General features: G+C 43.1%; 1 protein-coding gene across 1 annotated transcript in view; it reads right to left on the minus strand.

The window, feature by feature from the left end:
• Window positions 1-18,407, minus strand: part of XPO7 (exportin 7) — a gene marked incomplete at its 5' end in the record, with an annotated part of 32,368 nt that extends 13,961 nt beyond the window's left edge. Inside the window, 12 exons of the mRNA XM_019473904.1 lie at window positions 1,110-1,215; window positions 2,365-2,558; window positions 3,721-3,893; window positions 4,707-4,853; window positions 5,096-5,215; window positions 6,616-6,689; window positions 7,263-7,428; window positions 9,877-9,981; window positions 13,281-13,373; window positions 15,490-15,656; window positions 16,441-16,534; window positions 18,249-18,407. Coding sequence (XP_019329449.1) covers window positions 1,110-1,215; window positions 2,365-2,558; window positions 3,721-3,893; window positions 4,707-4,853; window positions 5,096-5,215; window positions 6,616-6,689; window positions 7,263-7,428; window positions 9,877-9,981; window positions 13,281-13,373; window positions 15,490-15,656; window positions 16,441-16,534; window positions 18,249-18,407 — 1,598 coding nt within the window. The remainder of the gene's footprint in view (window positions 1-1,109; window positions 1,216-2,364; window positions 2,559-3,720; window positions 3,894-4,706; window positions 4,854-5,095; window positions 5,216-6,615; window positions 6,690-7,262; window positions 7,429-9,876; window positions 9,982-13,280; window positions 13,374-15,489; window positions 15,657-16,440; window positions 16,535-18,248) is intronic.
• Window positions 18,408-23,309: the final 4,902 nt, after the last annotated feature.

Consider the following 23,309-nt stretch of genomic DNA (forward strand, 5'->3'; position numbering starts at 1 on the left):
GACAGGGATGCAAGGCTTTGGTTTTAATTTGCTGCAGAAGTGAGTATCGGGTGCTTTAGCACACTTACCCAGTGACTGGTCCATCACGTTCTCAAACCCACCTGCGAAACCACTACCTGCTCCCCTCACAAGAGCCAGACTCTAAACGACACTCCCACTTCAGTTTGGCTTTTGTTGTGAGCCCTGCGGAAACAATGCTGTGACCGGTGCACAGGCTCAATGAGCAGACCCTGCTGGCAGGGAAGGGGTGGAGGGATTTTAGGGTAAATAACACACATGCAGCAGAACAGGGGGGACAAAAGCAATGATACTCTTTTTGGCAAGTGCCAAAGAGAGTAAATAGACACAAATAGACTTCTATGAACAGGTATCATATACACTGGCACTAAAGGTAGCTGAAATATATACGGGGTCTTGCTATTTCCCCTTCAATAACTCATCAGCTACACGGGAAGCCAGTGCTTGATGTTATCTATTAGGCACGGCTCACCAGCAGGCCAGCTTCCATACATTCCCAGTTTAGCTCCTTTTCCTACCCTAGCTTCCAAGCAGAGCAATTAGGCTCTGGACCAGAAGGCACGCAGCGTGACTCGAGGTTGTTCATGAGTAGTAAGCTACATGTTCTCACATCCATCAAATAAAGCTTGCACTGGAGAGGATTTACAATCCCGAAAATCCAGCATGTGTTAGACGACTTTATAACGTTTTAACAGCTATAGAAAAACTACAATACTCACAGCATATTTACAGACAAAACCCACTTTGGATTATTACTAGGAAAAAGACTTTCCCCCCCCACCCCAGCAAAGAACTATCATGCATTTAGTTCTACTCCAATGCATGCATTTAAGCCTGGTATAATTCCCCTCTTACATGCTCTTCCCCTCTCATTCTCTTTCTTATAACCCAGATTTCCCAATTTAGCCAAGCCACAGCAGAAGTTTGCTGACTGGCTCTAGCCAGTGCCGCCAATCTCTTCTTTCAGGATGGCCAATTCCACACTGTTCTTTTCAGTGAAAAGAGGGGAAGAACATGGTGGCAGCTTCACAATAGCAATTCTTTTGTTGACTTCAAGAGGGGTGCAGCTAGAAAACAGTCAGCATCCCTACCGACAAACCAACTCGCCATCCATCGCATCCTGCTCATCCGTGCTGGCGAACGAGACCCTACCACCAATCACTGCCCCGATAATATAGACGAGCCACGTCAGGCGCCCTGAAACCAACAGAGGACATCAGAACCAAGCACGTCACACGTTACATGGAGGAAGCCGAGATTTGCATTTTATTTTGGCAAAGACAGGATTCACAAGGAGTACCTTTCTGCTTTAGTGCCCATCTATACCAAAATTACTCAATTTTCCACTTGGTGGAGAACAGGCACAACTTTACTAGAAAAGAAACAAGAATGCCAGGTCTGCCTGGAATATTTTCATTATTTAAAGCTATTCCACTGCAGAAAGCCACTGTCTTGTAAAACTGTATTCTATGTATTTAAACATATGTATTTAAACATATGCAGATGCCAGCAGGCAGCGTTTATTCTTTCAAAGTACTGGAAAGTACTTCTCCACTGGGCTGGTGGAGAAGTCAACATCATATGGAGTTTTGCCCCCACACACATACAAAAAAACCCCCCAAAAACCTGTGTTAGATTAGACAATACTGTTTCAGAAGGAAAAGGAACAGTTTCCATACTTGTGCTGATGCGCCCATCTCCTCCACGAAAGGGGAAGCCAGCTACATTATTAGAGAGGGGGCGTAACACAGCTATACCTGAACCTCCAAAGGAACTGCTTCTTTATGGCCAGTGTTAAGCAATTCCTAAACCAACCAGTTGTGCAAGTACAAAACCTCCATGCTGAACCCACCCAACGCTGCGGACAGACACCCTCCTTCAGACAGTGGCACCAGCTGAAAACCCCACTCCCAGTTACTCATTACCAACCACCAGCTGGAGATTTCTGCCACACAGCCAGCGGGGAGGTTCAAATGAGCACTCCATATCCTGCCTCAGACAACAGAGGGATGGGGCAGGCAGGGCTGACCACCTGTGGATGGGGGAACATCCTCCTAACTTGTCTCTGAAAGACTGGGCAAGGAGATGCACTGCACTTCCCCAAAAAAGGAATAGAGTCAGTTGTAGGACAGCAGTATCTTCAGCCAGGACTGCTATGTGTGTTGGGAGTGTCTGTCCACAGCCAAAAATATTCTATACCATACGGGCACCTCTCCAAGGGAATGTTTGTGAGATCTGCCTCCCCATTTACGGATTTCACCAGGAATGCAGGCTTCCGAAATGGTACTTTTGAGAACGGGCAACCTACTGCAAGTTCACAGGCCACAGTCCTCCAAACGTGCTCACCTTCTTGCACAGCAACGTCCATGGGGCTGGCGGTGGCACTCTGCAGCAGCTCCTGGTAGGACTGGGCTGACTGGTCGAAGAGCTGCACAAGCAGAGCGCAGGTCTTCTCATACTCGCACCGGCCAATGGTGGACAGCTGATCTAGCTGCTGTTGCACGAGGCCAGTATCATCCAGTGGATCCTCCAAACCATCCCTAAGCAGCAAGAAAGCAGATCAGAAAATAACTTAAAATGCAGAGATAGCTTAAACCATAACATAAGCTTATTTCTATCAGGTAGAGGACGCTTTCCTAAGCACAACTCCAATGACTAAAGTCTCTGCCTCTACTATTTGTCACGATGGAGAGCTACACAGACCGACGTAATCATCTGATTGTTACTGCGGCCGTAAATCAGAAGAACAGTAGCAGTTCAGGTGGAAAGGCCATCAGGACCTGGGATGAGTAAGCTCTTCTTATGTCTTTAACGTTTATCCAAGTCTTCAAACAGAATGTGCAGCGCCAAGAACAAGGTCTCCGGTTGTCTTTGTATAAGAAAGCTTTCCATCTTTCTCAGTGTTTTAGTTGCCTTTTCTTCTAAGTACACTAACCTCAACAATAAGTTTCTTGCAAACTCCAGAACTAGCTAAACCTGCCATTCCTCCCTTGCACTGCTAGATACCTAAAAAGGAATAAGCCAATCAGTCTTCCTTAAGAGAGGCATTATTTTTCTATATTTGACCATTTGTTTTCATCAAATACAAACACACACAAGGTGGAATTCATCCCACACAAATTAAGGCACTGCAACAGAGTCCTGTAGGCTGCCCCTACACTCAAAGGAAGGGGAAAAAAAAAGATACTTTGGGGTATAATTTGTGCATTCCTAGAGCAGAGATCTGAAAATTAAGTGAATCACACTTTGCATACTTATTCCTCTCTGCTACAATGGAGATACTTTGGTATAATTTGTGCATTCCTAGAGCAGAGATCTGAAAATTAAGTGAATCACACTTTGCATACTTATTCCTCTCTGCTACAATGGCAATTCAGAGTGTAAATGGTATGCTGCAGATCTGTGATGCTAGGTAAGATGAATTCTACCTATACCATGTCGGAGACCACTCAGATCAATCTCAGCCATTTGAGATTGAGCAAGGTCTAAAAAAAACCACAGCTTTGAAGAAAAAAATCTCTTTTTATAAGAGACAGAATATGCGATTTAGGTAAGCCTCCCTTAGAAATCCTTTGGTGACTCACAAAACTTCCTGCAGTCATGCCCGTTTTTAAAAGAAAACTCAGAATACACACTAGAGCCTTCTGCGTTAGACTCTGGTGCCGACAACCAGAAGTGCTGCCATCTCTCTGCTTTTCTTACCTCAGTATGATGTGCACAGATTCCAGCCTGGACGTGATGTAAGCTTTTGTGACTTCTGGCGTGTATGTTTCGAGCATGTGAGGCTCTGTGGCTTTAACATAGGGCACTGATGCAGCCAGGCGCTGCCACAAGCTTAGGAGATAGTGAACGCTGTTCGGCGCGAACTCCCAGTGCTACCAGGAGCCAAGAGAAAGAAAAGGAAAGGAAACCAGTGAGTTATGGCCTTGATTATTTTACCCATATTATTTTGACTCACGTAGCACTAGATATAGCAACATCTAAAAGCTTTAATGATCTGGTTGCCAATTTTAACAACGAATTTCAGTTCACACCTGAATTCAGTGGGCATTATCAGCATTCAGTAAAGACTGAAAGATAATCCCGAGTTCCTAGGCTGCGTAGCTGAGCCAAAGCCTTTGGTCCCAAACTACTGCCGAGCTCATACTGTAGCGTGCTGCAGACAGCTCCCCAAACAGAATGTACAGTTTAAACCTGTTTTCCAGATAAATATTAAAATTTAACAAAGGCATTATGTAAGCTATACAATTTTTTTTAGCCATATTCTGTGCAGGGTTGTAGTTACAAACTGTATACCAGTGGAAAACTCGGTGGGAATATGACATGATATTCATATTACTAGCAATCCCTGCAACTGCATTTTAATAGTGAAGTGATACATAATTCTAAAAATAAGCCTTATTTAACAAGTTGGGTTTTTTTTTTCCCCCTGCTAGGACATGGAAAGACTCTGGAGGCATAGCAACCCTGCCTTCCCCCACATACTGCTCCTGTTCCATTCAGTAGGAATTCACAGAATAATCAATGCTACACCGCAGGATCCTGTCACAGAGTCTGCAGGGTTTTTTTGGTAAAAATAACTTACAGCAAATTAAGGGGCAAAGAACAGACGAGAGGGTTGTCATTTTGTTTCAAGAGAAGACAGAGGGCATAAACACCCATCCAGAGTAAGTAAAACCATTTTGTACCTGCAGGCTGGTCACGGTGAAGTTGGCAATGAGTCGGATGACCTCGGGGTAGTTCTCCACCTTCACCAGCTCTCCCAGCTGGTAATTGCTTTTCAATCGGGCCAGCAATCGGCAGAACTCATGGTAGTTATTTGGGTCTGACAAACTCTGAGAGGAGAGAAAGAGGAGAAGAATTGAGAAACAGCACTACTTCGCAACAGATGGCAGTCAGCTACGAGTGGCGCATATTTACGGTGGAACGGTAGGAAAAGGAAAAGAGCAGCAAGATGTTGCACCCTTCTCCCCAGTGCCACAAGTGGGACGTGTACGTTAGGAAGTATTTTTGGTGAAGAAACTTGATGCAGAGGAAGCAGAGACACAATTCCACTGACTGCATCCGAAATACTCACCTGTGGGTTTTCCAGTATTCGTTTAACTCCATCAACGAGATGAGAGAGAAACTTTGCTCTTTCCGCATTGTTGAAGAGGGATCTGCGTACAGAGGCTATCTGCACTAAGCAGGATAAAACCTAAACGGGGCAAAGAGAATAAATAGAAAGGGAGGGATTAGAACAATAAAATGAACAGCACGTTTCCTTTTCATGACACAACAAATCATTTAAGTCTGATGCTCCTTTGCATGCTATGCAACAGCTCCTTCATCTTTGCAATTCTGTGTAGTCTGTGTAAAAGCGTAGAAAGAAATTACAGCAGAGAGAAAAACCACATCACCCAAAGGAACATCTCCATCCTGACAGTCAAAGGTGTGTTCCAAACCCTGCTCCCAAAAATGCTGGGATTTCTTCAGATGGAGAACACGGATCGCGTAAGACTGAAAATACACTAGGACTGGCAGGGAAAGCTGGTAAACTTAACACGCACTTGGGAAAAGGATCGCAGAAGATAGAAGACTGGCAAGAAAAAAAAAATTCAATTGTTCTCAACCCAAACCTCTGAAATTTAAATCGAGAGTAAATTCCAAGGGTGCAGCTGAGAGTAACAGGCTGGTGAAGAGGGTTTTGAAGAGCAGCGGCAGTCAGTTATGACTAGCGCCCTGCAATCCTTGTCCGGAGGCAAAGCCCCGTTCCCTCTGACCAGTGTAAGGACTACCTGCTCAACTGCTAAGCCTCTCATTCTTGCTGGCTCTTACATTTACTGATCAAAGAGGCAGGACAATTAAAGGCGTAATTGCTTCAGACTTCTGTTCAGTAACAAAAAACGAGTCTCACACTGTTAAAGTCTCTCATGAATATTTGAGGCTCTAAATTCAGAATTAGCAAGTAACCCTTCAACATAAGGAACAGAGCTGAGAGTCTCAGCGGGAAAAAACACTTCTGAAGGACCCTTCCCTTCCTAGCCAAAGGGCATGTTTCCATTGTAGCATTAATTATGAAAAATATTTATCCGATAGATAAATGCCCGGCAGGCAATTTTTTTCAAGAAGAAGTCATCCAACTTTTAGTTCAGTTGTGCTGTTGGCCATTTCATCCAACTGGGACATGGCCTAGTTTTAAAGCGTGGAAGGAAAAATTACATTCCTTGGTTGTGCTCCCAGACTTGCTACCTACTCGCAGCATGGTTTTAGGATCAACTTAGTAATACAGTAGAAATAACATAAGCTACATCCCTCAAAAAGGGCTTACTGGAAGAGCAAGCAGGCAGACTCTAAGCTACGCAAGGACAAAGAAGTAGGCTGGACTTCCAGCAAACAAGCTCTCTTAAGGTCAAATCCAAAACCTGCAGATGCATCGGAACTAGCAGCAGCACCAGACCGGCCTCCTCTTGTCGCTATAGCCCAAGGCAGCGCCGAAGTAAAGGCAGCTGTCTGAAGTCAGCCTATGACATTTTAACCAACAGTAAGTCTCCTGGATGAATCCTACAAACACTTTCTGGTAGCGCAGTCTGTAAGGAAAATAAACACTAAACTTACCAGAGGAGAAAACGAAGGAGGGATGGAATGATAAAGATCAAAAAACAACTGAAGGGTCGAAGAATCCAAGAATGCTGAAACAGAACGGAGCATTTTACTGAGAACACCTCCATTTACTGCTTTCCATAGGTCTAATGCTTATCTTACCAACAATGGCATGTGTACTTGTCACACGAAGTACCACACTATAAGAAAATTTCCAAAGGATTTTACATTTTTTACACAATTGCCTTTCCCAGAAATAAAGTAAACCCACTGGTACTTGGTACTGAGACAAAATTACAGGAAAATATTTTAAAGAACACAATCTGTGAAATTGCCTGCAAAATGACTGGTGAGAACAGCAAGGATGTTGAGAACAGGAACAGGTGCTGAGTTATTTGTTATTCACATTTACAAAAAAAACCCCAACAGTTTACTGTTTCTTGAATTGGCAGGTGTAAGACTGAAAGGGCGGAGGAGTTTTTTTTATAGCTCGAGATAGCCAACCCAAGCTGAACCGCATTTGTAATCACGCTAAGGAAAGGCTGGATTTTACATCTGGCATTGTAGGCAAAAGTTTGTTAAGTACAGAGAGGGCTTTAGCAAGTCACCCATGCTTTCAGCTGGTATGCTGTAGATTAGCCCTCTTCCTCCAGCAAGATTACCTGATCTCCAACTGGTTGGGATCTGCACAGTGCAAAGATCATCTGAGGACTCGTCCGTTGATGTGCCAATGAAGTCAAAGTTCAGGCAATTATGTGTGAGCTTAAGAAGCTGCATGAGCAGACCATGCTGGCTTTCATCATTTAGGTTCAGGTTCTTCCCAGAAGCCTATAAAATACATCGGATTAAAAAAAGTAAAAAAAAAAAAACAAAAAAACCAAGGTGACAGCTGCGTTTGAGCCAGTAATTCAACTTTAAACAGGATGTGGCAATCATAAGGATCATATGCCACAAGCACCAACCCCAGCCATCACATACTTTTACAGACAGCATGTGCATTTACATGCTTAGTCTTTACACGAGATGGATAAACAGCCAGCGCTTTCTTTTTCACTCGGCTTGTACTGCACAGGAGAAAAGCAGCCAGGCTTGCCAGCTTGCAATTATACTGTGAGATTCAGGAGATAAGGAAGTTCTTATTAAGGTTGAACACAAGAATATATTTTCTGCCTGACAAGCACTTAGCAGCAGGGAATGCTGTTGCTGCACCTAACCCTCATATGGAAATGAGTGCATTCACTTTTTTTGCACAGATGATCTGTATAAGCCCTGCTCCAGTTACGACGCTCTGCTATGGGCAGGGAAAACATGGATACCCTCAAGTAACACAAAGAACTCGACGGACACGAAATGCTAGGTCATTTCACTGCAGTTTAAATGTAGCACTCAGGTCTGTACTCCAGGGACAGGCCAGCCCGTCTATCCTTTGTATTATTACTCTGTACTTAAAACAAAACTAACTTCTTCCAGCTTAAGTCTATTGCAAATAACACATTGCACAGTGCCGACACTGCCAAGACCAGTGCCAGCGGTCGCTGGAATGTCTTCCTCACTCTACTCTCTCCACTGTATCACAAAGACTTACTCTTCTGAGGCTGCCTAAACGCACCCTGTTTTATGGACATGGGTACAGACGTGATCATTGGTTTCTCGCAGCCCGATCCTCCCCACTCGAAAGGATCACCTTAGAAACTTCTGCTTTATATACAGAAGCTTGAGACAGCTACTATTAGACAAAAAAGAGACATAACTTGGGTAGTAGGTGTTTAATCACAGGAAAACATGGATGTTGCATGAGACAACTGAAAACATTCCAACCTGTCTTAAACCACAGCATCCCAAGAAACAAAAGCAAGATGATTAAGAGTTAGGGTGGAAGACTAGAGGCTTCCTCCTGAGACAAGCCATGTCTTTCCAGTCTCCAAGTCCCCACGGTCATGCAGCAACAGTCATGTGGGCAATAGCTCAGCCAGAGCTGCACGTACAGGACAACAGTACGAGCGCAGTTCTGGGGACACCAGGTTAACAAGGTCTGGTTTATGCCTCCTGGCCGAGTACAAGCACTTGCTGAATGTTCTCCAACAAGTCTGGGCAGTTATAAGGACCCTGTCCTGCCTGCACGTCCCCAGGCGCTTCTTTTCACAAAACTAGAGGAAACCTTTTATTTCCGAGACCTCTAATTGACCATCAAATGCACCTAAAATAAGCCAATGAATTCAAAAGTTACCAGAGCTGTTATGGTTCAGGAGGATGGGTGCATGGGAAAGGATGACTAGCGTGATTGTACAAGCCTTGCTTCCTTTAGAAACCAGGAGGAGAAAAAAGATCAAATTACACCCACGTACCCACCTTTATTACTGACAGAACCAGAGCTGCTCATTTTGAAATATCTTTAAAAGAAAATTTCCTTTTCATTTGTTGTGCTATTTGTCAACTTTGACACTTCACTCAGCTGGAAGGACAAAAGTTAAACTAATCAAATATGTGCTACTGCCACTCAGTTTATTGGGGTAGACTTTCTCATAAAGGGCTATTCTTGAAGGCACCATTAGAACTCCAGATTAGCTTTTTAGAAAAGAAACCTGATGCAGAATCAGGAATTTTCTTCAGATAATCTACCTGCTTACAAAATATACATGTGCTACTTCAGCTGAAAGAAAATCTGCTTTTTTGGGGGTAAAAACCAACCCTACTAGCAGAGCATTGCTCCCTTGTCCCAGGATAAGTATTTTTAAAGCAAGTTAACTCATGTGTGATAAAACCTGGGGAACACAAGACAGTCTAATATTTATCATGTGTTAAAACATCAAGGACAATCTTTAGTCTCAATCTACTAAACATATCTTCACCAGCATTTTTTTTCTCACCATGTGGGTTTTAAACTGAGGTTAAAGAAAGAGACAAGGACTTACTTTACAAGAAACCTCTCTGCCAGGACTGTAAATCAAAGATACTTAAAATGTAAAACAAACATCTCCTCTCTTTCCTGATGCTTTAAGACAGGAAAGTTTAACCCAAGCCTCATGGTCCAGGCGCATACGTTCAATTGAAATTGTTGAAGAAAGTTGTATTTCTGTATTTGAGTCACATTCTTTTTTTTTTTTTCTTCCTTAATACAAACCCAAGTCAAAGCTTTCCTGAAACACAAGTCCAGAACATAGCTTTTAGAACAAGAGCACTCGTTCCAGGAGAGTTACACCAGAGGGAACTTCAGCCCAAAGTCTGTCGCCCCAACATACAGCGCCCGAGAGAGATGACAAATGACGGTTTCCTTACCTGTTTCAGTAAATTGCATGACAGTGTGAAAATATCAAATAAGGATGAATCTCGGAAGGAAGAGGCTATTTTCCTGTGCTTGGTCAGTGGATGAGTAGTATCCGCCTGAGCAGAGAGAAAACCAGTGCTTAGAACTGATGGGCAGAGATGGAACAAGACCAGCAGAACGCGTAGGAACCCTGTTAAGCACTGGGACATCAAGGTTTCCCTCCCCAGAACCATGTTACACCGGCTGGCCAAACCAGGGGGATGCACTGCCACTGCGGTATGTGCTGCTACTGCAGAACAGTGGTTCTTCCACAGATAAAATCATATTGCTGGCTGATGACAGAACTTTCCACCTACAATACTTACAATGCAGTTTCACTGTACCCCTGCCAGAAAGCAGGGTTGGGTTTACTCTCAAGTTCATTTGAATCTCTTCCAAAGCAGGATCAACAGCAGTATTTTCAACAGCACGTATGTCCTTTTAGAAACTTGAACACTGCTTTCTAAAGTGCTCCGAACTCCTAAGAGTTAAATCCTACCTGAAGCCGCTGGGCAGACACATGGTCAACTACTAGCAATTTTAATTCCCCTCCTGAACCTGCACAGATGAGAAGAAAACTAGAAGGAGAGTTAACCAGTGACAGCCAGTTTGGACTTCGTTGTATCTATTATAAACTCCAGTTCTGGACCTCTCACCGTATCAGAATAAAAAGCTGACATATGACCTAAGAGGCAAATACACACATATTGCTTTATACTGGATAACAAAGTCTCCAATTGATTCAACCAATGCATTCTAGCATGGGCGAGCACAGCTGAACGGCAGCGCGGGTTACGTCACTTTGTAGAGTACTTTCTAGGAAGGGGAGGAAAGTGAAGTGATATTTCACATCTTTGCCATTTATTTGAACACAGGCTGGCAAAATTCCACTTGCCCAGGCTAAGTTATTTGATGGGCAGTTGGTTATCACAGTGCATCTGGGATGGAGCCTTATCGCAGCCCCGTGCAGAGGCACACAACTTGAATCTCCACTTTCTTTATGCTTTTGTTACTATACCTCTGTTAACCTTAAATATGCACACATCTCATCCAGTATTGCAGGAACCAGTACAGCTCTAACCACTGCAGACTTCACTTTAACGTACTAACCTTCACAACGACCCCATGGAGGACGCAAGCACTCTTGTCTCTTATATTATAGGTGAGAAAGAGAAGCCCTGCATCACCCAGTAGTTGGTGGCAGATCAGAACTGGACCTAAATTTGTCAGGTGCCCTAACGACTGAATTACTGTTCCTCAGCTCATGCTATCAGATTTCAGGGTCTTTAAGAAAATGAGCATTATTTACTCCCTCCATGGTTATTACAAATCTCACGTATTTTGGCCTTGTGGCAAATAAGCATTTCCTTTTTCTTCACTACGAGGTCACGTGGATTAAATCAGTGAACTTCTACATTACAGTGGACACTCAGTACCTCCAGGCAAGTCTGTGCAGTACTTACAGGATGAAAACTGATACTTCAAAACAATTACTAGCACTTTATTTTATTTGTACTGTGAGCTTTTGGAACAAAAGCTTTAGTAAACAGAGCTCTAGAAAATTCGGCTCTCATGCAATGTAGTTGGAAATTTAAATAGTTACCAAAAAAAGCCTGAAGAGAAGCCCCACAAGGGTTTTTTTGGGCAGGTTTTTTTGCTATGTACACGTACGTGACCCCACTCTGATGAGTGGGCATGTTGGCAGATTTATTATTTTGCAAGTAATGGCAGTTTTAGACTTTCCAAGATGAGTCACTGAATCCAGCCCTGTGCAGTTGCTGGCACAAAGCACATTTAGGAATGAGTAGTAAACTGTGGCAGATTTAATATCCAAGGTATCGGGAAGAGATTTTTGATCAAAGTCTTTAACTTCATTGCTTATTTTAGTATCAACCTGTAGAGACTCTGGAACTGGGATAGGTGACAGTTTCTGTGCTGACCATTCTCCTGCAAGCAGAAGCCCTGTACAAAGATGCTGACAGACACATACTAATTTATAGAGGTAAACAGACTTGCTTTCATCCTTGATGCAAGGAAGTGAAGGACTGTCCCTCTGCAGAGACGGAGTTAGCATTGTACAAAAGTCTGGGCAAGGAAATGGTAACGGTAACAAGACATGGCTTAAAAGTTAGGAGGAGAGCTATGGGTTAGGATTTACTGATCAGGCCAGGCTTGAAGAATGAAAGTGAATTTGGTGTCTGAAATGGATGCAGAAGCCATTCAGATTACAGTGCAGGGCTTGGGAAGTTCAGCAGAAGAAATCAATGCTTTGCCCTGGCCAGGACAAAACCTCCTCCTCCATTTCCAGTTCTGAAAACAATTTGTAATCATCGTTCAAATCCCACTCAAGGATCTCTCCGTTCCAATGCCTGGATTAGTCAATATACCAGCGAAAATGAAAGGTTAGTTTCCTTAGTAAGATATTAAAATCAAATAAACTTAGTTACACCTGGTCCTCTTAGCAAGATCGGAGACATTTATACACATGGCAACCCTCACGCTGTCTTAGGACAGTGGTAGCCATCAATGGTGCTACAGCAAAGTCTGCCTGACTGCACAGACAGCACAAAGTAAAGCCGCTTGTTCCAGCTTTCAACATAAATACCGAGAGGCCGCATAACGTTAGAGGGCTCTACAAACCACCGAACTAACTAACCTGGAAAGACTTGCTGCAGCTGGCATGACCGGGTGCCATGCCAGAGCACCACGGACTCGGCATGCCCAGTCCTTCTTCTGCCAGTCACCCAGGGCCAGGGGTGTAAGGAACTCAGCCCCAGTAAACTGGCAGAATTTGAGAACTACCTGCTGGGAACGCTATGAAATTTAGTACTGAATGAAAAGGACGCTATAAAAATCTGCACAATTTGACAAATCCTCTTTGTTTCACCTCCCTGGTCAATACGGAGGAGGGCACGCTCCATTCACTTCTTGGCACAAGAATGCTGTAAGCTGAAACAATGCACAGGGACCGACAACAGAAGGTGCTAGGGATGTCCTCATGCTCGGGGCTTTGTCCTCACTAGGTAGGCTTGGCTAGTTGCTTAGCATTGCTCTTTCCTTTTTCATCTCAGAAGATTACATCAAAATATGAGAGAAGATGGAAGATGCCAGTGAAACAAAACAATTCCTCAGGACAGGAGGTTTCAGCATCTTACCACAACAGTAAGTGACTGCGTAAAAACAACAACAACAACAAAACAAACAAAAAAACAAAAAAGTGACTGTGTAAAAACAACAACAAAAAAACAAACAAAAAACCAAAACACCCACCACAGAACACCCCCTCGCCACCCAAAAAACCCAAACAAAACCCCCCAAACAATGCACAGACACACAGCAGGACACAACAATATGAATGAGAAAATTGGACACTTACTTCACTGAGGAAGGCTGTAGCACTTACTTGATTAATTTCATTAGTTAGTTGGGACAGGATTGTCACTCCTATGATGCAGTGCTCTACACTATCCTGAGGAAGGAAAGGGGGACAGGGAAAGCAGTTAGCAGTGCCGGGATGTTTTCATTAAGCTTCACTGTCATTCAAAGACCTTTCTGCTTGGAAAATTTTCTAGACATGTTTGTCTAGAAATGCTTTATCTTCGTAGTATTGTGACTGGATAAAAGCCCATGAGCAATACCAAACAGAGAATGTAAAACGTGCTTTTAAAGTACTTGATGTTGTTAACAATGCAAATGGTTCTAAAGAGTTCAGTAACATGAGCTAATAAAAATAGGCACCTTTTATTTAACAGTTTAATCAACATTTGTGTTATGCCCTAACTCTGAAAAGATTTATTTAGGTTTTTTTTTTTTTAATCAGTTTGTTTAATTTTAACAGAGGCTGTGGTAAAACGTGCAGAAATTTCTGCAACATTAGGATGAGTATTAAAGTTGCCAGATGAAAACTCTGGGAAATAAGCTTTCCCCCCTGCCCCCTTTTTAAATTGCAGACCTTGAACAACATGAGTAGCAGCCGACCAAGTTTCTCCACACACCCACCCCACAACCCTCCTGCCAAGAAGGACAGCCTATCTCCCAGTGAAGGGAGTCCATTCTTCACAGCCTGTTCAGCCTCTGGCTGCACTTGAGACTGCCAACAAGGGGCCAATTGTGAAACAAGTCTGTCACAGATACCTCTTCACTAGAAACGGTAATCCATTTATCAAATGATTTAAGACAAACAACCTGTATTGTTCCTTTGCCCCAGTTTCTGTTCTGTAACTAATAAATGATGTTTCCTTTCCTAGCTCCACCTTGCTTTGCGCCTTCTGCACAAATTGCCCTGATCTCCAGCTTAAGACGACTGAACTCATCTGCAATAGAGAAGTTCAAGCATATTTAGGCTTGGGACCTTGGCCACTTCTTTACTGGAGCCATGTCTTGATGACAGTCTCAGTATTTACATGGTAATATCTAGACAGAAGCCACTGGAAAATCTTGCCAAACCATGTCTTTAAAAACGTGCAGCTTCCTGTACACTTTAGCAGCCAGAACAGGTAACTTGAGCAAAGAGGAACAGACCGTCTCAAACTGAACACAGCAAGTAGATATTCACACCATTTAATTAGGTTCCTGATTAAAAAGCACACATTCCCCACGTCATGAGCTGGGAGAGTGAGGAATCTAGCTCTGATAATTTCAGCTATGTAACTATGTCCCAGATAGTTCACAGGTACCAGCCCAGAAAGGAACATGATCTTTAAATTACTTAACACCTTCTAGATCCTACTTCACTGCAGACATCTGTAAATGTCTGAAATAATAGCAGTTAGCCTATTTTCTGAATGCCCACACTCCCCCACTCCAGAATTAAAGCCTTGTACACATTACATCTCCTTTTCCACACTGGGAAGAATTTATGGTCTTTTTGATCTCCTCTACTGTCTTCCTCCAACTTTTGATTTGGGGACAAATTTCAGAGCAAATAAATCAGTATTCATAGTGTTACAGGTTTTACTGATCTCTCTGGGAGGAAGTTTCAGTTTGGAGACAGCTTGTTGATAAAAATGCAACCTTAAACCTACAGAGTCTTTTGGGTTGGGAATGAAACCCTACACTGTGGTGACAGCATGAAACAGTCAGGACTTCTAAAGAAAATTAAGAATAACATTTGTGTAACACGCTAGTTTTAAGCTACATTTTGTTATGATAACTCAGCTAAATATCAAACGTGACTTCCATGGATATATCACCTTTGCAGTGAATGAAAGCAAATCAAGCATGGCACATTTCCCTCACAGACAATAAGCCCACGTTTACCATTTTGCACTAATCAACATGGTGTATTTAAGCTTGATAGCTTGAAAGAAGAATTGTGCAGCTGGAACACTAAAAGACGTGTCTTACCATTGAATACTAATGGTGGCAGTTTCCAGAAATAAATCCCTGCTCCACCAAACTTTAAATTATAAAAACTGACCTGTCCTGCCAGTCGTCAGCTGCTCATAGCCTCGGCGGTCACTATTCAATCAACAAATGGACAGATGAAAGACTGGACAGAGGACACTAAGGTGCAAAACAATAACTGAAAATGCACAGACTTTCAAATCCCACAAGGTGTGTATTCATCTTACAAAAAGTCTGACCTGTAAAAACCTTGTGACATCTGTGATCACATTCCTGAAGACATATTCATCCTTCTGACAGTCAAACCAGCCCAACTTTGTGATCCTGGCATATAACTGGATTAGCGCTTGTGTGACAAACGTTGCCAACTTCGGCCTAGTGGCAAGGTAGTTGAGCACATAGTTCCCTGAAACAGAGAGAGAGAAGGTGTATCTGTAGACAAAACCTTGGCAGATGGAATTGAGATGGTAACACTGATAAGAAAAAGCATCTTTTTGAAAGCTGCTAAAAAAAAAATCAGCACAGTAGTGGGTTAGATACAAACATTGACCTTTTACTTGTGCCTTTAACATACTAAAGCCGTGGAACAGATCTGGAAAGTGGTTAGAGACAGGCGAGAGCTCCTCCCCACAAGCCTAACTTGTTTTGTATTATCAGATTAAGTCCAATCCTCTGTAAGCACATGTAAATAGCAAGAAAAGCTGAAAACATTTCAAGACCTCTCCTCGGGGATGATCATCTACCACATCATTTGTAAAAAAGAAAGCAGACTGAACGGCATTCAGACTCCTTCCTCGGAGGAAAGGAGCATCAGCCATTCTCCAGGAAAGAGCACTGTGACAAACAGACTGCTCCCTTAGGAAATACTCTAAATGATATTTCAGAGACCCATAAAGGATTTTCAGTTTTGAAAGCATGTCCTTAGAAGAGGCAAGCACCATGCGTATTTTATACTCCAAAAGAAACTGATATATATAGCCTATATATTTAGCCTTGAACTCTGTTAGCTAATGATATAGGCGAAGATGCCATCTAAGAGAAATGTTTCTTTGCCTTTTGGGCATCCTATACCTTAGGATGCCCAAACTGTAAAGCACAGTAGCTTGCAGAAAACCTCCCACCCGTGGATGAAAGTCCACACGACAAACATTCACGTTAGTTTGGTTAGAAAAATTAAGTCTTGTACTTACGAATATCTATTCGTTGTTCCAATGGTAAAGGGTTGTTTGTGCGTGACACGAGTTTTGTAAGGCATGTAGCTGCCAATAACTGGGAGTAGGATGACTAAAGAAAAAAACAACAACAAAAAAAACCAAAACACAAACAGAAGTTTACCACACACTTCAGAAGATCAAGCAGCAATGCTGGATTTTAAGCTAATTGCTCTCTGGAAATTTGAGTTTAAAGCATTAATTGAATTGGTAAGTCTAAATACCCTACCTAGCATTTATTCTATGTTTTTATAGACACTAAAGTTAACCAAATACTTGAAGAAAGTGTTTAAGAAAGAAAGGAAAAGCTTTTAAAAAGCGGAAGACAACAAAACCGCCACTGAAGGCAGGAGTAAAACTGCAAACATAGTCAAACTGCATGAAGTTACCTTAAACGCCATGCCTGAAAAAGACAATTAGCCCTCTGAGCTGTAGGAGTACGTTACTATACGTTAAGAAGAACTTACAACTTCCACTTGATTACTAAACACAGGTTAAAATTTACTTCTTACAGAACAGCACACAGACCACTGAACTGTAATCTAATCTAATTCAGGGACACAAATGATGGCATTCAACCACCTAAAACCCCTGGCTGCACCTGATTCCATAAATTACAGCCAGGGAAATGACAAGCATTTTGCATGCTAATTTCTGTAATATATAGTACTGTAGAAAGCTTAGTATCCAAGATGCAGGAAGCCTATTTATTGCAACATTCCCAAGGACAGTCAGGTACAAAGTGAGTCAGATCCCAGACTGAAGAAAAAAACCCCACAACCCTCTGGCAAGGGTCAAAGAGGCAATGGATCACACGCAGAGAATGAAACTGAGCTTTAGGAACTTTCCTTAAAAAAAAAAAAAAATTATTTGTCCTCAGGTAAACCAGTCACTAGTTCCCATCAGAAGAGCTTCAAATCAGTTTGTTTTGAATTCACTGGACTTCAAATTTAACAAAAAGTTAAATAATTTGCTTTGTTTAAGTTTGCTAAGCCTGTTAAGTGTCACTCTTCCCCCCCCTCCCTTCACCACCTCCTCCTCCTGGAGGACTTACTCTTCACAACAGGCTGTTTAATGTTTCCTATTTTTGTGAACAAGGCTCCAATCTGATAGATATGAAAGCTGGATGCACATTCCGCCAAAAGTCAAATCTTGCAAGATCATGTGGCAAAGCCATTTTAAACATTATTTGTGCTGATACGAAGTAAAAACCAAACGGCCACTTAAAAAGAAGGCTAAAAAAGTCAGGCAGGATTTACTGCTGGCATATTTTACATCCTTTCTGTAACACTAATTCTAAAGCACATGATCTAATTTTCCCTGTTTTAAACCTCTGGCTTATTAAGACAACACTATAGCAGGGGCAGTTTTCCAAGGAAACATTCCAGAAGAAACACTGCTGGTTTTATCCCCTACGAACCCCTGTGCGCACACCATTTTCTCCCCAAAGCCTATAGAGAAGGCAGTGGTTCCCACAGTCCATGAAATACCACTGCCATGATAATGTTTCCAACTTCAAGCTCGACACGTCTGGGTGGTAGCCTGCGAAGAACGCAGCACGGCCCACAAGACATTAGAATTGACAACCGTTTGTAGTAACCACTGCAGCAGCATAATTAGCCATCACAGCCAATGCTTTTTTTGGCATAGGCTGCCCACAAATTGAGATATACGAGAGCTTGCTGGGTATGGAACATAAACACTGCACACCAGACCTTGGGGCTATTTCCCTTATCAATGCCCAAAATACCAAGATACATTTGGGACAATTATATTGTTTTACATACACTCCCTCTTTCTAGAAGAAGCTGGCACTTGCTCAGGCAGTCTGGACTGTTGGTGAACTCAACCAAGGCTTTCTCTGCCTGGAGCCGTGTCGCAGTGTCTGTAGTCTCATACAGCTGCTTGCACAGGTTCTCTAGCTGGGCTAGGCTCTGGAACACAGGAAAACAAATCAATTAGAAACAACAGGTTTAACAGTTTAGTTATGCAAGTAGTTTAACCCAGGTTATATGTACGTATACATACACACATATATAAAACTCTACTGTTTGTGCAAAGGAAGGAAAATGCCCAACTCGCAGTTTGTTCTTCCATCAACTAAACGCATTTAACCTACTAAATTGCTTGTTCAGAAATTTCACAGCTACCTCTTAAACTTGACAAAGTACCATGTTGCCTCCCCACTTTTACCTTTTTTACCTGAACTCGGGCACCCACCCCCAGGGTCAGCGCTCAACCAGCCTGAACGCACCGCACCATGTGGCTGATGAGGTCTGGAAAACCTCTTACACCTTGTGCTATAATGGCGATAATCCTCACCTGCCCATTTTAAATAGCAAAAAACATTCTGACATCTAGCTTTTATGTTATACAGTGTCAAATCCCTCACAAACTTGGTTTATATTCCCTTTGCAGGGCACCGTAACAGACTTCAGCATCCCAGGATGCTGGAAGGACCTCACGTTACATCTTCTACACTACACATGCCAAAAATACCTAAAGCAGAACAAGGCAAATGAAGAATGGGATGGATGCCTTTGAGCGGCATCTTTGTGAACGCGTTCGAAGGGAAATAAAACTACCAGGCAGATTCTGTGTGCTCAAACAACTGGAAAATATTTGCCATAAGCTGTGATCCAGGCAGATGGTTTCCCCCGGTGAGATCTTAGGTGTCCTAGTTAAAAAGTGGCTTCACAGATGGATATATATATTCCCTCAGGTTCTTACTGCTAGATTAATAAGCAGGTATTTTCAACTGCTTTAGGGCTACATTCTAGGTTTCCAGGGGTAAATCATTACAAGCATACCATAACGTTTGTGCATTTGTAAAAAGAAGGATAGCATCAGTTGCCTAATTCATTTTTGGAGGAGAGATTGTTATGCAAAAGCCGAGTTACCAACAGGGTCAGCCGATGGATTCACGCACCACATCAGCGCACAGCTGAACGCTTTCTTATACACAAGCACAGCAATTCCACGCCAAAAGCACACAGAAGTTTTTGATGCTCTGCTGCCGAGATGGCCATCAGATAAGACAGTGTTAGAAGGAACACAGAGAGGGACCCTCTGCAAAAATTCTCTTCTCTTGTACCATATTCCAGAGCTCCAAATTTTTTTTATTTTTTTTTAAAGTAACAATCTCATGGAAAATGTTGCCCTGACAGCTTCACTACATTAGAGAAATTAGAGAACTTTGCCAAGTGCCAGACAGTGGTTCAACATACAGTTTTGTTTCTGAGAAAGCCAAAACCCAAAGACTTAAGCTCTACACAGAAAATCCTCAAAAACCTAAGATGAATATAAACCATTATTAACCATAAACTATTATAAGCATATGAACTACGGTTAAGCATTTGTCAGTACCTGTCATTTCTCATCACAAATCCACTTTCAGTTATTTAAAATCAGTTGGCAAAGTCTACATACAGGAAGGTGCCTGTTTACGTGTATCATCTTCAGCCCAAGGACAAAATACCATTTCCTCCAAATCTCCAAAATCCTTGCAACCATTTATCAATTTGAAAAAGCTACCGCGACCATTCGGTCCACGTGCGTACGGTGGACTGAATCCTTGGGGAGCGGCTCAGCTTGGCTCCACCACCCTGGTGGGACAGCGATGAATTGCAGCCCACGGTCCCACACCGAACCGATGAACACCGATCCGGAGAGCGTAGTTTACAATTTTGGAAAAAAGTATCTAGTTTTAAGAGTTTTACACCACCCTGCATTAATTCTTCAAGAAGTTCAGGAATGGGGTTTCCCTACAGTCAGCTTTCTTCACACCTCTGAGAAACGCTAATTCCCTGCGACTGTTTAGGACTTGGTGGCAATAACCATGGCTCCTTTCGCGTGACACGCCACGACAAAACACCCTTGTTTGTGCACAGTGCGTGATCCGTGCCAGCCTTCTTGCAGATTACAGTTAGTTAACTCCCTCGGAGCCAGAGGAAACACACGACCTCCGGGACTCAAACAAAACAACTCAAAAAAGCCAACCACACCAACCGAATAGCCCGTCCGCTGCCCAAGAGATATGGCACACGTAGTCACCGTTAAATGCCCCATTAGTGACACCGCGGTCATTAAAGCACAATTTTCCTATGAAAAAAAAAATCACACACACGGAAATGCTAGTCCAAATTATCCAGGCGCGTGAATCCAGCAGCTCAGTGGGGAATAAAAGTGCACTCTATTCACATTAGATTAAGCCAAGCATCCACACCAGGTTTTAGACATTTTTTTTTTTAATATCTCGTCTCTTATTGTGCAGTGTCAGCTGTCCCGAGTGGCCCCGTCCAGACAATCCTCAAGGTAAAGTTCACTCAATACTTCTTCCTCACGGTATCCCCAGATACGTAGCTGCAGAGGGGGCTGCGGGATGGAGAGTATTTCGGGGCACAGTACCAAAGCCTACGAGGGCAACTCAGAGGGAAAGCTGATGTCCAAACTTGGGAGTTTTCATCCATTATTTCAAGTTTGTGAATGGTCTTTTTATTTTTTAATTTAATGTGCTCAAATATCGAAAAAACCCACATTCATGATAAGCTGTAATCCGACCAAATAAATTTCTCTGATGAAAAACCTTTATGCATAATTTTTAGGATTGCTTCACCAATAAATTTCTTCCCTCCTCCTGTGCCCTAACTCGATTATCTGTCACACAGACAGGCAGAGCAGTTGAGCTGCCCTGATACTGCATTCCAGGTTTGCAACGTTAAGTTTTCAGCACATTTTAATATTGCCGTGATGAGGGCAGCGGAGTTCCCCTCCTCTCTGCCGACGGGGTAGAAATCAGGCTAGCCTTACTCCAGCACCCAACTTTGAAAGTCAGAGATGTTCGGGCGTTAGGGGTAGCAAGTAGGTGGGGATTACTTCACTACAGACATTGGGCAATACCTACTCTTTCAACCAAGATAAAAAAAATACCATTTAGTATAACGATTATGCAGGGCAAGAGCTCTGCATATTCTAGATAAGGACTACAGCATGAGACAGCAGAGTATTTGAAACAGGGAGACACTCTGGCATCCCACTAGTGCTGCACGTGTGGGCTGCCTTACAGGATGGAAAGGTATGCGGCCGGTGAGCCGAGAAGGAAAACAGTATAAAAGGCACAATTACAACTAACCAAAACTTGTGTTCACCGCTCCTTTGAGAACGAACAGCTCCAAAAACTCTTTGTAAAAAGAAGAGACCAGTCCTCTGCACCTAGGGAAGGCAAGGAGGCGGTCGATGAGGGCTTAGGGTGGCAGGGAGCCGATGGGGACTCTGCGGCCGTGGGGCGGCAGTTGGGATGGCGTTTTAGGAGGAGGACTGCTGAGTCACGGGAGACAGCCCCGAGTGTCAAACACCTCCTCCCTCGCCAGCCCCCAGCCTTCCGAATCGCTCTTATCTGCTCCTCGCACGACGGCACTGAAATCCCAGGATTTTTCTACAGTTGCGCATACCATATTCCACCAACACATACTAGTACGTCCAAAGTACCTTGTGCAGTAACAAAAAAGCCCCACATGGTCCAATTTCTCTCATTCCTCGGACCACAAAGGCTAAATGACAACCTGAAACACCGGTCATCTCCCAGCTAGGAGGACATGTTTAAATGCATACTAAAAAGCCTAAACTGCCACTGAGTTTTTCACACAACCACCTCTCGACTCCAAGCTCAGCACAGGCGACGATCACTTCACTTTTCCTCCTATGTGCACACAGATTTTTTCCCCTCCGAAGCCAAGACCCAAACAATGCCTAGGCTTTTTCCTCCTCCAATAAAGTGTAGCAATTAATGCCTATTAGTGGAAGCCTGCATCCTATCTCAGTGTTCTTCTAAATCCAGCTTCCAGGCATGACATCTCATTATGTCACTGTCTACAAGCCTTAGACAGTATTTTTGCAAACAGAAGTTGAATAAGTTTGTGTCCCTAGGAAAAAAACCCCAAAACAACATCATGTTTTTGATCCATCTCCCCAAACTGAAGTTCAGCCCTACACCGCGAAGCACTGGAGGACAATGCAACACACCCTACGACTGACTCCAACGCCATTGTTTTGTATGCGGCAGAAGTGTTTTTCAACAAGGGAAAGTATATTTATCAGAAATCAGCAAACTTGACAAATGTTTGCTGACAGTGTTGACACTCCCCTTCCCCCACAACAGCAGCAAGCTCCCAGGGAAGTTTTGCTGCAGACCAACGTCCTACAGAGAGTCGGGGGGCTCCTTTCCCCCGGGGCCCTGCATGGAGCGAAGCTCTCAGCTCTCTCCACCGCGGGCTGCACAGTCCTGAGCAGGAATTGCCAATCCATCAGCCTCATATGAACTTTGCATCATGTTATTGCTTATTTCTTTAGCAATATCAAACACTGAGAAGAAATGAGTTTTCCTCTGTATACGCCACCCCCTTTGCACAATCTTCGCCTCAGATGTTTGTCCACTGAGAGCAGCTGTGAAGCTCAAAACATGGAAAAAAACCCCAACCTATCAATCTCATTTATACTACAAGCTCCAAATAAAACTCGTCTCTGTTCAGTGTTTTCCCCATGGTGAAGATAAACAATGTGTGATCATCTTTAAAATGATAAATACTACAAGGAAAGTAACAGCTACCTAAAAGGAGTCCCCTGGGGATGGCTGCGGAATTGATCCTATATTACACGGTTGCTTAAGCAACGCTCTTTACATCCAAGGGCTGCAATAAGCTCTAGGCAGGTTTAGTTCAATAGAGTTTGACTTCACCACGCTGACAGTTCCCATTTCAGAAAATTGAGGAAACGCACGCTGTGCTCGGCGTGCTCAAGATGGCAGAGCCAGAAAGTAAGCAGGAGTGCACACAGCCAGCCCCGACTGCTGG

This window comes from Aptenodytes forsteri, unplaced genomic scaffold, assembly GCF_000699145.1.
Source record: "Aptenodytes forsteri isolate BGI_AS27 unplaced genomic scaffold, ASM69914v1 Scaffold168, whole genome shotgun sequence".
Taxonomy (NCBI): domain Eukaryota; kingdom Metazoa; phylum Chordata; class Aves; order Sphenisciformes; family Spheniscidae; genus Aptenodytes; species Aptenodytes forsteri.